Raw genomic sequence first — 19,898 nt, forward strand, 5'->3', positions numbered from 1 at the left:
GGGTTGACATGTCATGGGGTTGTTAACCAATACCATAAAACAATATGTGTACTGACTGTTTAATGAGAAACTATTTGTTCTGTAAACCTTCACCTGAAGTACAGTTTAAAAAAAAAAGTTCAAAAAAGGATGGGTCTGGCCTCGATAGAGATTTGAAAGTCACGGGAAGAGAATGAGATAATCTAAGGCATCATACATAGAGTTAGAAGAACAGTAGAGGGCAGAGTCCTAGCAAACACTGATGTTTTAGGGGATAGGCAGAAGAGAAGCAGCTGTTGAAGGACATGGAGAAGGAAGTGTAGGAAGGAAAGTAAGAGAGAATGCTGTCACAGATCCCAAGAGGGAGGTAATGTCAAGGAAGGGAGTGAACAGTATTGCTGAAGAAAAGTCAGGTAAGATAAGGACAGTAAAGTGAGAAAGCCTCCTTAACTTTAACAATACGGAGTTGACCTGAGCTCAATGGAGTGGGAGAACAGAGGTCAAATTGTAGTTGTTTGGGTAGTGAATGGGAAGGGAGAAAGTAGAGACTATTCTTCCAAGAAAACTAGCTGTGATGGGGAGCCCTGGTGGAGCAGTGGTTAAGACTTCAGGCTGCTAACCAAAAGATCGGCAATTCGAATCCACCAGCTGCTCCTTGGAAACCCTTTGGGGCAGTTCTCTGTCCTGTAGGGTTGCTATGAGTCAGAATTGACTCTATAGCAACAGATAACGGGTAGCTGTGATGGAGCGTAGAGCTATAGAATGGTCACTAGAGGGGGCTGTAGAGTACCTTAAGGTTAGAGTTTATTAGCCTGTTAATAGATAAGGGGATTGTCTAGCATGAAGAGAGCTAATAGTGGAAGAAGTAGATGTGAGAGAGAGAAGGGATAATTAATGGAGTAGAGGTCCTTGAGGAGTTGAGAGAAGCTGGAATATAGAGCCACAGGCAAAATGACTAGCTTTAAATGGGAGGAAGGAGACTTACTCTACTGAGACAAGAAGGAAAAAGAAAAGGATGGATGTGGATAAAACAAGTTTTATGCATTGGGGAAAAAGTTTGAGGGTGTTCATGCCCTATATTTTTTAGTTTTTTGAAGTAGAAAGCAAGGAGAATGCTGAGGACAGTGTTTAGAGGGGGAGGTCTGGGGAAATAGGTATACCAGTGGAATAATTGCTTAAGAAAAGTAGAAGAGGAGCTAAGGGCATATGAGAGAATTGCCTAGCATACTGAGGTCTCACTTAAGAATCCATATGATACATGACTTTTCTCCAGCAATATTTAGCAGCTACCCATGTAGTGTGGCTGTAAATTTGCCAGATAGTAGAGACAGAGAATTAGAGGGAGGTGGTGAGGTAGGGGACAACCAGAAAGACAGATAAGGAAATGGGCATTCTAGGCAGAGAACAGAATGTTCAGGATCATGAAGGAATGAACAGGGCAAGTTCAGGGAACTATACTTAACTCGAACATAGGTATTTCATTAAGGAAAGTGTAGGAGATGAGCCTTATATTTTTGTTCTGTTTGTTGGGTTGAAAGAATCCACTTTCTTTATGTTGCTCTTTTTATATTGCTCACTGGAAATTAGAGGGGAAATGCCCTTTGCCAGCTTAATTATCTCTTCAGTGTTGTCTCCTGAAAACAACTAAAACTACTCAACCAGAATTCTGGTAATAGAAGTGTTGATGGGCTCACAGATGTCTAAAAAAAGATTATAGCAAATAATAAGAAAGAGTTCCAGAAAGGCTGCTTGGTCTGGTGATAGCTGGCTTAAGACATAGGGCAGATTTTTGAGGAATGTATCTAAACCTAGATGGTGCTAATAGAAAAAATAAGCAGAGGGGGTATACAGACAAATCACAGAAGACAAAAGTTAAATAGCTAATACACATGAATATTCAGTTGTACTAGTAATCAAAGATGCAAATTGAAACAAAGAGGTACCATTTTTTCACCTATTAGATAAGCTAAAAACGTTTTTTAATGGAAGTACTCAATGGTCGTGAGAGTATGGTGAGACAGGTGTTCTCACATATTGCTGTTGAAGTATAAAACATTAAGACGTTTCTGGAAAACTATTTGATAGCATTGATAGTCTTAAAAATAGTTACGCAAACAAATTTTATAGTCAGGTAGACTTGGATTTGAATATTGGTCCCACCACATAATAGCAGTGTGACTTTGGGCACATAACTTAGCCTCTGCTTTCTTATCTGTAAAATGGTAATAATAATAACAACCTCCTCAGAAGGTTGTTGTGAAGATTAATAAAATATGTAAGTGCTTAGCACATATTAAGAGTATATATAATCTGTCCTAATCAGAGATACAGACAAAAATGTTCGTAATAATTTATTAATGAGAAATTGTAAACAACCTGAATGGTTAAAGGGAATGATTAGTTATAGTGCCATCTGTGTGAGGGATTGTATGTTAACACTAAAAGCTCTTTGAAAACTAAGGACCAAAAATGTTCACCGTGTTAAATGAGAAAAGTAGAACACAAAAAGTGTACATTTTATATCTCAGCTATACTTTTTAAATAAAAAATGTATATACATAGAAAAAAGACTGGAAGAAAACACACTAAAGTGATAATAGTGATTATTTCTGGGATGTGGGGTTAGAATTCATTTTCATCTTTTGTAATGCTTTTCAAGTTTTTTACTGGTATGGGAGGCAGGAAACTTCCTAGAGGAAGTGACTTCTGAGTTGAATTTTGAAGGATTATAAACTATAATAGCTAACTTTTTATAGAGGGCTTACTGTGCCAAGCAGATAGTCAAGTGGAGAAGGGTGGGGAAGAAATTCCAGGCAGAGGACACAAATGCAAAAGTAGATGAAAGTACCTTGGACAAGGAAGTGCAAATATTTGAGTGGGCACAGAGTGGGAGCTGGATTGGGTGGTGGTAAATGAAGTTTTGAAGGTAGGTAGATGGGCCAGATCATGAAGGGCCTATTAGGTCACAGTAAGCCTTTAAAAGGAGAGAGGGACATATCAGGTGTTTTAGTAAGGACATTCTGGAAGCAGTCTAAAGAATGAATTGGAAGAGAGTGAGATATGGAGACCAGTAGTTAGAAATACTGAGCTAAGTAGCAGTAAGAATGGAAAAACGGGGATAGATTCTAGAGATATTGAGGAGGAAGAATTGATACCTTCCTAAATGGTTGTAAGTGGGGAGTTATGGGTAAAGGATAAGGAGAATTGAAGATGATGCCAAGCACTCTTATGCTCTAGGAGGAAACATAAAATTGCTACAAACTCTTTAAACAAAAAACCACATTCCCGTTGAGTCGATTCCAACTCATAGTGACCATATAGGACAGAGTAGAACTGCCCCATAGGGTTTCCAAGGCTGTAATCTTTACGGAAGCAGACCACCACATCTTTCTCCCATGGAGTCGCTAGTGGATTTGAACCTCCGACCTTTAGGTTAGCAGCCGAGCACATTAAGCACTGTGCCACCAGGGTACCTTACAAACTTTAGCAAACTGTAAATGTTCATTCCCTTTAATGAAGCAATTTCACTTCTAGGGAATACTGCACAAGCGTGCAAAGGCATATGTACAAATGTTCTTTGCGGCATTGTTTGTAAAAACATGGGAGCATTCTACATATCCAAAATAGGAAATCGGTTAAATTATGGTACATCTATATGATGGAACACTGTTTAGCTATCAAAATGGTAGATTTAGCTACCAAATACTGTATATTTGTATATGCTAATATCAGAAGATATCCAAGATGTATTGTTGAAAACTAGGTTACTCAGTAGTATATTTATGAAGGATCACAAATTCAAATCCTATAGAGAGGCCAGACAGGTGACAGAAATGAATGAAGTAGGTAAAGTGGGGAGTGATGAACTAGAGATATGTACCCCATCTAAAGGGGTCAGTCACTGTTTAGCTCAATTGTTGCCATAAAGTATTTCCAGTTCTTTTGCAGGAGAAACTGGGCATATGATTGATTATATGTCAAAATTTTTTGTCTAATCTCCTAATCTTTAAATGTTGGCATCTAATATAAATTTGATAAGAACGCTGTGTATCAAATAAAACATGCCTCTCTACGGGCCACATTTGGCCGCGGGGCTGCTAGTTTGTGACCTCTGATGATCTTATTTATGTTTTTAAAAATAAGTGTGAATTTCCATGTATATATAGCAAAAGGCTGGAAGTATAGATACCAAACTGTTAAAAGTGGTTATCTTTGGAAAGTAAAATTACTGAAGGGAGATTAAAATAGAGGGTAATTTTCACTTTATACTTGTTTGCACTTACGTATTTGAAGTTTTTATAAGTGAGCGTGTAATACTTTCATACTTAAAAAAAATTATTTTTGGAAGGATAATATATCAGATGACATCCAAAATTCTGGCTTGGGCGCTTGGGTGGATGGTGGTGTCATTGCCTAATATAGGAAATGTAGGAGGAGCGGTCTTGAACAAATGCTGATAGAGTTCAATTTGGGGTATGCTGTATTGAAGAGTCCCTGGGTGGTGCAAACAGTTAAGCACTGGACTACTAACTGAAAGGCTGGCAGTTCAAACCTACCAAGAGGTGCCTTGGAAGAAAGGCCCAACAGCCTGCTTTGGAAAGATCACAGCCTTGAAAACCCTATGGAATGCAACTGGTTTTGTTTCTGGTTTTGTATTGAGGTAGGACAGCCAAGTGAAGATTTTTAGTAGGCAGTTAGCTGTATACAGGTCCAAAGATCAGAAAAGAAGTCTTTATTATAAATACGGGTTTTTTTCTCAAATCATCATCATATAAAGGTGTAAGTAGGGAGCACAGTAGGGAGTAGGTATATTCCTTGAACCCCCTGATGTATGTAAAATATGGTCATCTGATAACTTCTGCAGTCTGTCTTCATCAGTTTTTTGAGGACCAGCTTACTGGTGGCCTCAAGAGATTACAAGTCTTCCTATCACTGAAACTAGGAGTCCTGGTGGCACAGTGGTTAAGTGTTACGGCTGCTAACCAAAAGGTTGGCAGTTTGAATCCACCAGCCACTCCTTGGAAACCCTGGGGGGGCAGTTCTGCTCTGTCCCGTAGGGTCACTGTGAGTCAGAATTGATTCGAAGGCAACGGGTATCACTCAAACTATTCTTTATCTTGAGGCAGCTCTGGCTGTCTTTATATATGTCCTAAATATTTTAGAACTGATGTAGTTTTCTTTCTAGTTGATATGTGTTTGGCACAGGCAGCTTGTGTAAGGTCACGATGTTATTTTACATCTTTTAAAGAATAGATTGCTTGTAGTTGTGAAAAGTTTTACCTGAAGGAGACTTCTTTGTTCATCTAAAAGCTTGTAGGTATGGCATGGAAGCTTCACATGCACTTTTTTTTTTCTTTTATATCCTGATAAACTGTGTGTTCAATTTCTCTGTGAAGCCTTTCCTAATTTCTCTTCCCTCCCAGGATTGGTCACTTCCTCCTTTGTGCCTTTACTGAACCCTGTATGTATTTTTTTACTGCATTTTAGCCCTCTTATTTGTTTATATGCTTATCTCACTATACTAGACTATAAGCTTCTTGAGGATATGGTCTGTATCTTATTCTTTTCTGCATGTAATTCCTGGCACATAGAAGGCATTCAGAAATGTTTTGTGAATGAATGAACAGGTATATTGAAGACTATTAGAAAGCATTTAAGGCAGGGATTGAAAACTCACATGTCTTCAGGGTTCAGGCATAAATGAGTTAAGCAGACCTGTTAGGAACTATGGCATCCTGGGGTGCACATGCCTTAATTGAGATATAATTTACATACAGAAAAGTCTTTATATCATGGGTGTACAGCTCAATCCATTTTCACAGACTGAACTGATTTTTTTTTTTTTATGTGGGCCAAACAAAACTGGATTGACCTGAAGGCCACCAGTTTGCAACTTGTAACTACGGCTATGCAGAGAACTGTATACTTTAATTAGGAATCACTTTATGGTGCCTGGCTACCACCAGTGACCACCCTGACAGGGAACACAACAGAGAGTCCCTAATGGAGCAGGAGAAAGGTAGGGTGTAGAACTCAAATTCTAGTAAAAAGACCAGACTTAATGGTCTGAGACTGTAGGAATCCCAGTAAGCATGGCCCCTGGATTCTCTATCAGCCCAGAACTAAAACAGTTTCCGAGCCTCTTCAGACAAAGATTGGACTGGACTGTGGGACATAAAATCCCACTCGTGAAGAGTGTGCTTCTTAGCTCAAGTAGGTACATGAGACTAAATGGGCAGCTTCTGTCCGGAGGTGAGATGAGAAGGCGGAGAGGGTCAGGAGCTGGTTGAATGGACATGGGAAATCGGGTGGAAAGGAGGAGTATGCTGTCACAGTATAGGGAGAGCAATTAGGGTCACATAACAATGTATGTATAAATTTTTATATAAGAGACTAACTTGAAATGTAAACTTTCACTTAAACTACAACAAATTAAATAAAAAAATGCTAAAAAATAAAAACCACTTTATAGGTGAAAGATTCACATTAGCCAATATGTGGACCTTGTTTGGATTCTGGTTTGAAGAGATCAATGTAAAAGAACATTTGTGAAACAATTGGGGGACATTAAATATTGACTGGATATTTGATATCAAGGAATTGTTAATTATTTTAGATCTGAGTTATTTTCTAAAACAGTCCTTAGAGACACATACTGAACAATTTATGGGCAAAATGATATGATGCTGGAATTTGCTTCAAAATAATTTGGGGAATGTGGAAAATAGATACGAGGTATAAGTAAAACAAGATCTGGCCATATGTTTATAATTATTGAAGCTGGCTAATGGACACTTGGGGATCATTACATAGTTCTATTTTTGTGTATGTTTGACATTTTCCACCTCCAAAAGTAGAGCAAGAGTCCAAGTTAAAGCTTTAAATGATTTTCTGGATCTGGGATAATGGGAGCTACTGCTAATGACAGAATATGAAATTCTGGAACTGTGAAGATTGCAAAAGTAATGGCATTTTCTTTTCTCATTTATAGGGCCTGACAGTCAGTATACTAAGACTGCTCAGGAGATTGTGAACGTCTGTTACCAAACATTGACTGAGGTAGGTGGTAAAATACTATGTACTTATTTTGATTATCATCTGTACCTTGCTACTGGAATATAAGCTCCATGAAGGATAGGAATTTTTTTTTGGTGGGGGGGTCTGTTTTGTTTACTTTTGTATCCCCAGTGCCTAAAACACTTGTTGAATGTGTTTTATGAATTTGTAAATTATTTTGAATCAGTAATTGATTATAAATTGTATATTCATGATGAATTCATTAGTTTTCTTATTTCTCAGTATGATGAGCATTTGACTCAACTTGAGAAGGATATTTGTACAGCTAAAGAAGCAGCGTTGGAGGAAGCGGAATTAGAAAGCCTGGACCCAATGACTCCAGGGCCCTACACACCTCAGGTGAGTCTGAGGACTAGTACAGTTTTCTTGTTGGTTTGGGAAATTGGGAGCATGTTAACAGATCTATTTACTGAGATACCCTTCTTCTCTGTCCTTCCTCTTCATATGCCTTTCGTGTGCTTTCTTGTCTTCTCAAAGGCTAAGGTGAGTGAGGGCCATGGGTCTTGGTGGCCTTGTTGAATTCAGAAGAGGCAGCTGTGGATGAATGAATGGGGTGGGGATTTTAGTTGTTTAAGCAGGATTTGAGAATACCACATTCCTGACTGCTGTGGCCAGAGGCATCCTTTGAGTCTCTGGAGCTCTCTTGTTCATGAGTTGGGGCTCTAGGACATCCCTAGAGAATGGACTTCTCAGTTACAGACATGGGCCACATTGTTCCTGTGCCCTATAGATCCCAGTTATTCATTCCCTCAGAGATATTTCATGTAGCTTAGATATCATCCATTTTCCTGGATTGACTCCCTCTCCTAGTGAATGAAGACAGATAATTATAATGTTCTTAAATTTGCATGTATCAGAGGACTAGGGAGCAGGATGAATAAGATATTTTTAGCCTTTCTGGTCTGACTGAACCTCTGATTTATATTTTATGTATGCTCTTGGAAGGCTGGGATATTTGAAGACTAGAAATTAGCCAAATATAACTGGTGTATAGTTTCTGTGTTGGAAGCACTATGATAGAGTGAAAAGTGCATGAGCTTTGGCATAAAACGGATCTGGACTTTAGTCTTAGCTCTGTTACTGTTAGCTTTGTGATCTTCAGAAGTTAAATTAACCTCTCTAATTCAGATTCTTTTTCTCTAAAATCTACTTTTGAAGGTGGTTGTAAACATAAATAGGTTCACGTGCCTGACACAAAGTAGACATTCAGTAAATGTGTTTTTCCTTTGCTGTATGAAAGTTGTCTATAAAGCTTCCAGAGGCCCTTTCAAATTTAGCCAAATGTTTTAATGCTCAATTTTCCCAGTATCCACAGGAATTTTTTTTTCATTCTACCCAGGTTTCACTCTGAACTGATAATGCAACCTGTGTGATCTCTCCCTATCTATCTCTCTTTTACTTTTTCTTTTACCCCAAAACCTAGGTTACTGAGGGGCCAGGTACAAAGAACCCTCAGATACTTCTTCCAGGCCCAGAACAAGGAAAGGCTCTTGGAGTGTGTGGGCAGATTGGGTCAAGGGGTCTTGGGTGAGTGATGTTGCCCAGGAAGGCCCTCTTTACTAATAGGCCCACAGCTTTCACGAGGCCCTTTCTGGTAAGTTAAAGCCTGGGTATTAGCCATCATTCCCCAAGAGAGTCTAGCTACTAAGTGGCAAATGGTTTGCTCTCGTCTAGAAGCCTAAGCCTAGTTGTTTGGTAAGTCAAAGCCTTAGACTCAAAAGTCATCTTTTTCCTTTCTTCCCTATCCCTCATAAGTTACCTGAAATAGCTGAGGAAAATCTGGCAACTGTTCTTCCTCCTGAGCAGTAGCTATTGTTTGGTGTAGTTAAAGTGTCTCCTATGAAGAGTAGTTTAGTAGAACATTAAACCCGTTGCCATCAGGTTGATTCCAACGCATAGCGACCCTATAAGATGGATTTCCAAGATGCAGCTGGTGGATTCGAACTGCCAGCCTTTTGGTTAGCAGCCATAGCTTTTAACCACTGCACCAGTACGGCTCCTCCATAGTAGAACGTGCTGCTTCATTATTCCAGTTCATCCTTTCGTCATTCTTTTCGCTCGTGTATATACAATTTGAGATAGTAAGCCCAACTCATGATGTCTTAATTTGAGGAAGATGCTCATGAGTGACTGTCCTTACTACTCTCAAACCCAAATGTTATTAGAGAGTGTTTGCATAAGTTTAACTGGTCTTAATACAATTCCGGTGTATACAAGCATGACAGTAATCATACATTGCTTCCAAATTATAAGTGGTGGTAGTTAATCATGTATTTTCAGTCAGCTATTCCAACCTAGCTTGCATTGTATCGTACATTCAGCTTAACACTTTATCTAAAACAGCGTGCGTTGCAGTCCCACACAGCCATTCCTTATATTTCATACTACCCTATAAGATTTTGCAGAATTTCATTGCCTGATTTTCCCTTCTCTTCCATAGCTGTTTTATCTGTTCTGTAATGCTTTGAATTCTGTTTTCCTGTTCTTTATCCAAAGCTCTCTTCTCAGCCTTGCCTGCTTGTTTGTTTGTGTTATTAAAAAAGTAGCATATATGGGTTGATAAAAGTAACAAGTTCATTGTAAAAAATTGGGAAATACAAAGAAGAAAATAAGTCACCTGTAACCGGTTCCACCACTCAGAAAAAACCAACCACTGTGAACATTTTGATAATGTTTCTTTCTAATCTGTGTTGTATATGTGAGTGTACATTTATAGACACACTTTAAAATGAAATTGGTCGAGATGGTTTTGTGTCCTGTTCTTTTCACTTTATATTATGAGCATTTTATCATTTCACTAAGTAGTGTTTGAAGCCTTATTTTTTTAAACAGCTACATAGTATTTCTACCCTCAGCCAGACTTTTTAGGTAACTCTTTCCTAGCCTCCTCTTTATTAGTCCTTCCTTCCCTCCTATCACTGAATGGCCCGTTGGCTAATTCTCTGTTCTTTTCAGGGGAGGGAAGAGGGAAGTTATTTATTGAGTAACAGGCATTGGGTAAGGAGCTTACACATATCTTTTAATTCTTATAACAACCCTGTGAGGTAGACATTACCATCCATGTTTTATCATTGAGGAAACTAAGGATTAGAGAGAGAAAGTAATTTGTTAAAGTTACTCAGCTAGTAGGTGGTGGAGCCAGGACTCAAATCCAGGGCAGTTTACTCCAAAGCCCATGGTTTTTCACCACACCATTTTGTGTCATGGAATCCTCTAACAAGCTTGTAGCTATCAGATCATTCCATGCTTTTGTCAGAATTGTAAGCCCATTATCTCATTTCCTCTTAGATGCTTCTAAATCAAAATATAACACTGGTCATAAAAGCTGAGCCTATAAACATTAAAACAAGGCTTAGAACAAGCTAGATTATTGATCAGAAAGGCTTTTAGGATGTAGACTTGTCCCATAGTTTTAATGCTTTTCTGTTTCAGGCTTCTGATCAGATACATCAGATGCCTCTCTGTTAGAGATTCCCATTTGTACGATTCCCAAAAACCTGTCCATGAAACTATGCCAAACTGTATTTTCTCTTTATCTGGATTGCTCTGCATGACATTTTTCTGCAGTGAATGCTCTAAAGGGAGTTCTCTGCATTTCTTACTCAGTTCCCTAAACAAAAAGCTAAATTCTATGTTTTGTGCCACAGCCTCCTGATTTGTATGATACCAACACATCCCTCAGTATGTCTCGAGATGCCTCTGTATTTCAAGATGAGAGCAATATGTCTGTCCTGGATATTCCCACTACCACTCCAGAAAAGCAAGTAACACAGGTAGGATGTTCTTTTTCTTTTAGTGATATTGATAGTATGCTTAGGGGTGGAGGGTAGAGGCGCAGTCATGGTATGTGAAATACATCAGGATGACTGGGCCCCTTGACCCTGGGAATGAAGGCTTAGAAATGTGATTTCAAGGTGAGATGGTGGCAGGTCACATGACTGGCATTGTCTTCTGTCTGTCCCCATGGACAGAATCAGGCACAGCAGAACTGCAGGGAAATCACAAGTGTGAAAAGTATAACAGGCATCAGAGCAACCTGACAGGTGACTAGAAGGACCAACTGCATTCAGAGACAGAGTTCAGAATAATTGCCTTGCTGTTTTACTATACGCATGTTATAATCTAAATTAGAATGATTTGTTAAACTAAAAAATAATTAGCCTGTTTAGAGGTGTCAGAAGAAACTCCTGATCTGAAAATTCTATCGGCTGTTCTCAGTCAGGTTCCACTGAAGAGTATAAAACTCTGGAGGGTTTTTCTATCCCAAAGAGTCCAACACAAGCTAAGAAAGCTTGGGTTAGAAAAGAAGAGTCTCCCTTTGATGATACAGTAAGAGTAGACCAGGACCTTCCTGTTCTTTGGGTTTTTATCCTACCTCTTATTTCCAAAGAATCAATGGGGGAAAATGCACATGCCTTGAGCTGTGTAAACAGCCCCCACTAACAGTGGGATTGGCTGGGATATCAGGGAGGAGCATCAATCCTGGGTGAGAGCCCTTGGTTAACTCCTCCTACAGGCACGTCCCTCAATGATGTGCTATTTGTGTTCCTTACTCAGATGCACCAGGGCCGAGGTAGGCTGGGCGAGGAAGACTCTGATGTAGATATTGAAGGGTATGATGAGGAGGAGGAGGATGGGAAACCTAAGACTCCAGCCCCAGTGAGTATGCTTACAGAAAGCTTATGGTTACATTATACCCTTATATGATAGGAACCCCCAAACTACGGGACAGGCCAAATCCCATGGTGGTATCAGAAGATCTCCATAGTGAGCCCCCATTGTGACGTTAATACTTGGAACCAGCTAAACAAGTTTATCCACAAAAATTCTTGTGAGGCAGCAAGGGTGGCTGGTGGTGGCTTCTGGTCTCTTACTTGGTCAGTTGATGGGACTCTGACCCTCAACTGGTCTCATTCAGGAAGGTGAAGATGGAGATGGTGATCTTGCAGATGAAGAGGAAGGAACTGTGCAACAGCCTCAAGCCAGTGTCCTATATGAGGATTTGCTTATGTCTGAAGGAGAGGATGATGAGGAAGATGCTGGGAGTGATGAAGAAGGAGATAATCCCTTTTCTGGTAAGTCTTACTCCTTTGTTTTTGTTCCTGTATAGCTCACCATAGCACCCTTAGGACAAGGAAGCTCTTGGCCACATACGCTGTTATCAGATTCTCGCTCTTTTTTTGAAGTCCCATTAATAGACCTGAGAGTACTGAGCACTTGCTCATAGGATGATCATATTCCTTAGTCTCAGAGGAAGTGAAGAAATACAGTACAGGAGGTAAAAAAGATGGCAGGGGAAAAGGCAATGCCTAAGTAGCATCTTTGATTTAAATACTTGCTAAAGATGAGAAAGAAGTGTGAGGTGTGGCAACAGGAAGAAAAATTAAGAAAAAAATCCTGATTTGGAATGTCCCCCTGCAGTAGCAGGGAGAAAGTATAGGAGGAGATGATGGGGGGAAAAAAACAGGTAGTTGGATTGAGATGGAAAAAGTAAATGATTATTTGGATTCCATTTCCCAGCTACAGATCTTGCCATTGTTGACCCTAGGCAGTTAAAAGAGAGACCTTTGAGGGGAGGAGTAAGTATGGGCAGGATGCCTGTGTAGATGTGTGAGAGTGGCTGGTTTTGGAAGACCAGGCCAAAGATGTTAATTCTATCAAGCTTATCACTTGATGAAGCAGGATCTATCTCTTTTTACAGCTATCCAGCTGAGTGAAAGTGGAAGTGACTCTGATGTGGGGTCCAGTGGGATTAGACCCAAACAGCCCCACATGCTTCAGGAGAACACGAGGATGGGCATGGATAATGAAGAAAGCATGATGTCCTATGAGGGAGACGGTGGGGAGGCTTCCCATGGTTTGGAGGATAGCAACATCAGGTAATCGGCAGCAACATGCTACAGGGCTGTGGCATCAGTGCCCAGCTATGATGTCAGAGGGCTCAGCATCAGATTACTTTCATCCATCAAACATTTCCTGAGCACCTGCTAGGGCCAGGCACTGTGCTAGGCCCTGGGGATACAGAGGAGCAAGACATATCCTGCCCTTGAGGAGCTCAAAGTCTAGTGGAAGAGACTGACACAAACAAATCATTACTAATACAATGTGATAAGTGCTATAGCATAAGTAAGTTCAAAGTGCCAAGGTACCACTGAGGAGGGGAGTGTCTTACTCTGCTTGGAGTAATCAGGGAAAGTTTCTCAGATGAGGAAACATTTGAACTGGGCCTTAAAGGATGGATAGGAGTCTACTAAGTAAATATGGTGGCAGCAGGTGGGGAGATCTTTATAGATGGAACGATATGTTTAAAAGGCACAGAAATGTAAGATAACATAAGTATGTTGCAGAGCTGAAGAAGGTTGTTGGGAGTTGAGACGCCGGAAATACTAGCAAGGGATTATATTGTGGAAGACCTTAAATGACATGTTAAGACATTTGGATTTTTTCCTATGGGTAATGGAAATTTTCACTTTAAGGAAAAGGAAGTAACTTAAAAATTGTATATTAAATAACTCTTAGGGCAATGTGGGACAGATGATGAGGATCTGTCAGGAGGAGGGGGAAAATGAAGGAATGTATTCCAGAGCTATTTAGAAGGTAGATCATTTGGATTTAGGAGGTAACTAAGTCAGATGAATAATGAATCTGGGAATGTCATTGTGATAGAAAAGAGGAAGAACAGGTATTAGATGGGGTGGGAAAGGAGGCAAAAAATGAATTTGGCTTTGGACGTCCAGCAAGCAGTTAGTCTTACTTATTCATTCAGCAAATGTTTATCACCAGTACAAAAATAACTAAAATGTGATCCCTTCCTTCAAGGAGTTCAGTCTAGTGGGAGACCTAAAACAGGTAAACAGGCAATCACAGTATATAACGTGATAAATGCTGTGATAGGCAACCACAGGATTTTTCTGGAGCTTGGGTAGGGGTTGGAAGAGGGGAGCTGGTTAGAGAAGGAAACTGAGCTGAATACGAATTGGAATTAGCTAGATGAAGAAGAAAGCAAAAGGGCATTCCAGAGAAGAAGGGTACTACGTGTGTGAAGACACGGAGGCATGAAACACTTTTAGAGAACACAAATAGCTCAGTGTGGCTGGAGCTTTTGATTGATCAATATAAGAGTGGTCAGAGATGATTTAGATATAGGTAAGGACCAATTCATGAAGGGCCTGAAAGTTTTGGCAGTTTTGGGCAGGCATTGAATGAGTGTAGTATGATCAGATTTACATTTTAGAAAGGTTGTTCTGCCCCGGAAGAAAAATGGGCAAGACATGAGCTAATGTTTCACAAAAGAAATGCAAATAACCAATACATATATGAAAAAATACATTCCTTAATAATCAGAGAAAGGCAGTAAAACAGTGAGCTACAATTTTTTACCTGTCAGATTGACAAAGATTAAAATGAATGGCAATGCCCAGTGTTGGAGAGGGTGTGAGAAAAATGGACATTCTACTGGTGGTAATGTAAATTGATACTTTCTGGGAAGTATAGTAATTTATCATTATAAATCAAAAACTTAAAAATATGTACATCCTCTTTGCCCAATATTCCATGTTTAGGAAATCATTCTATGGGAATAATAAAACACCTTCATCAAGATGTTTGTTCAATGATGTTATCACAGCATTGTTTCTAATAGTGGAAAAATTGGAGATAGCTTAAATGTCTTAGTGAGAGACTTAAATCATGTTACAGCTATAAGTGGAATAGCATGCAGCTATTAAAATGCTATAGATGTGTGTTTATTGACATGGAAAAATGTTCATTATCTATCATTAGTGAAAACACATTCCTAAAGAGTATGTAGAGTATCCCAATTTTGTAAATTAAAAAAAAAATGTTTAAGCATATAACTGCATAGAAAAAAAATTGGAAAGTCATATACCAAAAGAGTATCTCTGGGTGGTGGGGTTATTGGTGATTTTTTTTTCCTGGTGTTCTATGTTCTGATTTTTTACCAGTGAACGTGCAGTATTTTACTTGTGTGATTTTTTTTTTAAGTAAAATTAAGAATAAACAAACAAACAAAAAATAAAGAGCACTCTGGCAGAAGTGTGAAGACTGAATATGAATGAATTGGAGGAGGCAAGACTGGAGGCTTGAAGACTTTATTTCAGTAATGTAGGCCAGAGATCACGATGGACTAAGTAAGGGAAGACAGTCAGTAGAGATGGAAGGAGGGGATAGAGACAGGATATATTGAAGAGGTAGAATCTTCATGACTGTTGACTAACTGGATATGTAGGTGAGTGAGGCTGTAAGTGGTAGATGAAACCATGAGGCTGTCAGAGCATTTATGGTCATACAGGTTGGCAGTGTGCGTTGTTCAGGTGTAGGGGAGTTTCTTTCATTCAGGTTCTTGTGTATATGAATGAAGTTGGCAAGTTCATGTTTCTGAACAGGATTATTTTTCTCTCCGGGATCTGTAGAACAGTCCAGATCCAGTCATTTTAGTGTTCAGGGGAGATGAGATGGGCTGATCCCTTGGTAACACTGAGAATGGGACTGGTCAGCTTGAGGATGGTGCCCGAGCTTGAGAGATGACATGTTTCTCTTCTCAGTTATGGGAGCTATGAGGAGCCTGATCCCAAGTCGAACACCCAAGACACAAGCTTCAGCAGCATCGGTGGGTATGAGGTATCAGAGGAGGAAGAAGATGAGGAGGAGGAAGAGCAGCGCTCTGGGCCGAGTGTACTAAGCCAGGTCCACCTGTCAGAGGACGAGGAGGACAGTGAGGATTTCCACTCCATTGCTGGGGACAGTGACTTGGACTCTGATGATTGAGGCTTCCTTTGGGCCTCCTTGGTTAGCCTTCCCTGTTCTCCAGCCTAGGTGGTTCACCTTTCCCCAATTTGTTTATATTTGTACAGTGTCTGATCCTGGAATCACCAGATTAACTAACACCTTACCCTTTAAAAAAGTAGTAAATGATAATAAATTACCTCTCCTGATCTTCCTGGGGCAGTGTCACCTTTTGATTTAAAACAAAACAACCCCCTCGTCCCACCACTGCCGAACAAGAGAGAGAGAGAGAGCTCCTTCTTCTCCAGTACCTTCCTTTAACTCCATTTCTTGCTCTTGGTATCATTTTTCCCTGGGGAAGGAAGAGAAATGAAAGGACTAATAATTTTATGTCCTCTCGATGTATTCAGAATTTTCCAAGCATGGTATCATCTCAGTTTTCTAATTTGCAGGCTGGAACAGGTGACAGCACCCCTGCTGGGACAGAGAATTGGATTCTGGTAGACTGCGCCACACCACACTTAAAAACATAAACCTATCAGACAAACTGCCAGTTATTTATATTATTTATATTATTTATTTGATTATACAGTGCCTTGTTCCTAAATGGATTTGAGGCAGATAACTATAAACCTTTGAAACAGCCTGTATGTCAGAAATGATATGTTGCCATGTAAATGTGTTCTGTCCCTCTGCCCCCAGGGGAAATGGTAGGGAAATGGTAAGTTCCTTAGGGCAAAGACTGTGTCTTCTGTTTCTTTTCATGCTTAGGATATGGTTCTGTGCGTAGTAGGTACTCAGAAAATGTTCCTAGAAGCATATACTCCTCAATAGATAAAGTTATTGAGCATCTGCTCCATGACAAGCACTTTATCAGATCCTTGGAATGCAAAGGTAAATAAGACACATACCCTTTACCCAAAGAGCTCACCGTCAATTTGGGGGAGGGAGGGTGGAATTCAAAATATGTTAATAAATCATTACAGAACTATGAGAAAAAGTGCAATTAAGAAGCTAGATATAAAGTATAGGGGATAATAGAGGCGTGATCATGTCTGAAAAAGTCAAGGAAGTCTTCCTAGAGGTAATTTTTAAGCTGATTGTTGAAGAATTAGGAGTTTGCCAGATGGGAAAGTCCAGGCAGTGTAACATGAAGTGAAAAGGCCAAAGTCTAGAAATGGCAGAGTGTGTTCCTAGTTTGTTTGTTTGTTTGTTTGTACCTGCCTTGTTCTGGGAAGGATTTACAGTGATTTAAATCCTTTAATGCTGGAGTGGCTAGAGATGAGAGTGAAAGATGGGAAGGAAGCATATCATCAAGAGCTTTACATTTGATACTAATGAGTGTGAATTTTATATTATGGAAAATGAGGCGCTAGAGGAGTGATATAATCAGATTTATGTTTTAGAAATTGTCTATATATTGAATGAAGGAAGAAATTGAAGAATCATAGGTATGGTGTGAACTCATTTTTGTAAAAGACAACCATGTGTGTATATTTATATGTGTTTATATGTACTTGTATATGCAAAGGAAAAGGTCTGAAAGGATAACACTAACTGTTCACAGTGATGACCTCTGGGTAATGAGATTGGAGGGGAGGAAGTTATATGGTTGTATGTATACTAAGTGCGGTATTGTACTTTTATTTCTGTATTGTTTAAATTTTTATAAGTATGTATTATTTTTGTAATAAAAATTTAAAAAATTCCAGTGACAGTGTGGAAAATGGTTTGAAGGGGAGCAAATCTAGTTCAAGTAAGGGGAAATGAGGTATGAACTAGGGCTGTGGCACTGGGAAGAGGGGATGGATTTGAGAGATCTTTAGGGAATAGAATCAACAGGATTTGATGACTAGTTGGCATTTGGGGGTGGAGGAGGAGAAGGTGGCTTCCAGAATTTTGTTTTGGGTGACAGGGTGGGTACATGGTATTAATTCAGTCAACATTTATAAAGCCCCCTATTTTTGTGGGGTGGGAATTCAGACATGGTTTTATATATATATATATATATATATATGTGTGTGTGTGTGTATATGTATATGTATGTATATAAAACAAAGAGCCAACAGTTTTTATTAAGCAGTCTGTTAGATACTGATACAGAAGTAAGATACAGTTTCTAATTTCAAGGAACTTAAGGTCTCAAATGAGAGGTAGACAAGTAAATAAGTTAATTTAAAAAGTGATCATTCGAGTGAGTATTTTTTTATAAGGTACTGTGGTGAGACAAGAGTTACTAACTGCTTATGGAGTAAGGAAGGGAAGGCTTCACAGAGGATACCCTTGAGATAAATCATGAAAAGTGAGGAGCTTGCCAGACAGGAGGAATGGGAGGGCATTCTAGACAGAAGGAACAGAATGCTTAGGGGCATGAAAACATGGAACTACTAGCAGTTTGTATGGCAGGAATATAAGGAACATGTATAGGGATTACAAGCTCAGAATCAAATGCTCATTTTAGAGAGACCAGTCTGGCATCGGTGTGAAAATGGATGGACCAGAGAGGGGTGAGACTAAAAGGCAGAGAAGTGATGCCAAATGAGAGATGCTGGAGACCTAAACTGTGACTGAGGCATTGGCAGTAAGATAGAATGAGAAGTAGTGTATCTTGGTGACTGTATAATGTAGAGGAAGAGAGAGTGGAACCTAGGTTTCTGACTTAGGGTGAATGGTGTTGCCATTCAGTGAACAGGCTGAGGGTGGGAGGTAGGAGAAACAGTTGAGTTCAGTTTGAAGCATGTAAGTTTGAAGTATGATAGGTATAAACGCTAGGATTTGTGCAACCTTAGGAGTAGGTGAGATCAGCCAGGAAGCATGTGTAGAGTCAAAAGAGCATGAAGGAACAGAATTCTGGTGAAAACCAACATTTAGGGGTGGGCATAAATAGAAGGAAAACCTGAAAAGTGATATTTCTGAAGCCAAGGAAAGAATTTTAAGGAAAAAAAAGACAAGTATGTATACCACAGAGAGATAAAGTAAAATGAGGTGACCTTAGTTTCAGCAAAGTAGTAGGATTGGAAGCCAACTAGCAGCAGGTTGAGGAACAGATGGCAGACGAGGACATGACAGTAGAGATCATAGAATATTTTTTCAAGAAACTAGGCCATGAGGAATAGAAGTCTTAAGATGGAAGATACATAGCATACTTAGATAAGCTTAGGAGAAGAAAGCAGTAAGAGAAAGAGGGGTTAAAAAAAGCAAGAGGGTAATTATTGGAAAGACATCTCTGTAAAAACAGGAAGGGGTGTTACTAGCATAGGTAGAGAAATTTGCCTTAGGAGAAGAGATCTCTTGAGAGAGAAAAGAAGTTACAGACTAGTGTGTAGATAAGGATTAGGACCCACCCTATTCCAGTATGATGATGATAAGTGATAACATCTGCAAAGAAAAACTCATTTCCCCAAACAAGGTCGCATTCCCAGGTACAGGGGTTAGGACTTCAACGTATCTTTGGGGGTGCGGGAACACAGTTCAATCCATAAGTAGGTGCCGGATATTATTCTAGATGCTCTGAATACAGCAGTGACTAAAACAAAGTCCCTTCAAAGAGCTTAGAATTTAGTGAGGGAGGTAGACAATAAGAGGGAGAAAGGCTATGAAGAAAATAAAACAGTGATAGAGTGTGTGTGTAGGGCGAGGTGCTAATTTAATGGTCAGGAAAGACCTTGCTGAGTAGTTGTCATTGCCATATAAATGTGTATGTATTGCTTTGATAAAATTAAAATACTTTTTTTTAATTTGAAAAGATAAAGAATGAAAGAACCAAAAAAGATACATTAAAAGACTGGCTGCAGAAGTATAAGGAAACCAGGATACACTGTTGTCAGGGAAGCCAAAGGAGGAGAGTTTTTCAAAGGATGGCGTGATCAACAATGTCTAGTACTTGCAGAAAGGTCAATCAGATAAGGACTGAATTTTGTCATTTGGATTTGGTGGTTGGTGAGCCTCGTGAGAGCAGTTTCTTTGGAATGGTGGGTGCAGAAATCAGATGGCAAGTATGTTGAAGAGTTGAATGTGAGGAGCTTGATTTTATTAAATAGTAGCTATCATTCATTGTTCCTGCTTCTGTGCATTTTTTTTTTTTTTTTTTTTTTTTT

At 39.4% G+C, this 19,898-nt stretch overlaps 1 protein-coding gene across 6 annotated transcripts in view; it reads left to right on the top strand.

The window, feature by feature from the left end:
• TAF1 (TATA-box binding protein associated factor 1) overlaps positions 1-19,898 on the top strand; it is a 114,314-nt gene that overhangs the window by 84,880 nt on the left and 9,536 nt on the right. For 2 of the 6 annotated variants that reach the window (XM_023734678.1, XM_023734677.1), the window contains exons 33-39: positions 6,971-7,038; positions 7,279-7,395; positions 10,704-10,829; positions 11,614-11,715; positions 11,975-12,131; positions 12,758-12,935; positions 15,621-17,626. In XM_023734678.1, coding sequence (XP_023590446.1) covers positions 6,971-7,038; positions 7,279-7,395; positions 10,704-10,829; positions 11,614-11,715; positions 11,975-12,131; positions 12,758-12,935; positions 15,621-15,843 — 971 coding nt within the window. In that variant the 3' untranslated portion in view covers positions 15,844-17,626. Of the gene's footprint in view, positions 1-6,970; positions 7,039-7,278; positions 7,396-10,703; positions 10,830-11,613; positions 11,716-11,974; positions 12,132-12,757; positions 12,936-15,620; positions 17,627-19,898 lie in introns of those variants that run through there. The other 4 variants (XM_023734679.1, XM_004380140.1, XM_023734680.1 and 1 more) reach the window with 4 other exon arrangements.

The sequence above is a fragment of the Trichechus manatus genome, unplaced genomic scaffold (assembly GCF_000243295.1).
Source record: "Trichechus manatus latirostris isolate Lorelei unplaced genomic scaffold, TriManLat1.0 scaffold00070, whole genome shotgun sequence".
Taxonomy (NCBI): domain Eukaryota; kingdom Metazoa; phylum Chordata; class Mammalia; order Sirenia; family Trichechidae; genus Trichechus; species Trichechus manatus.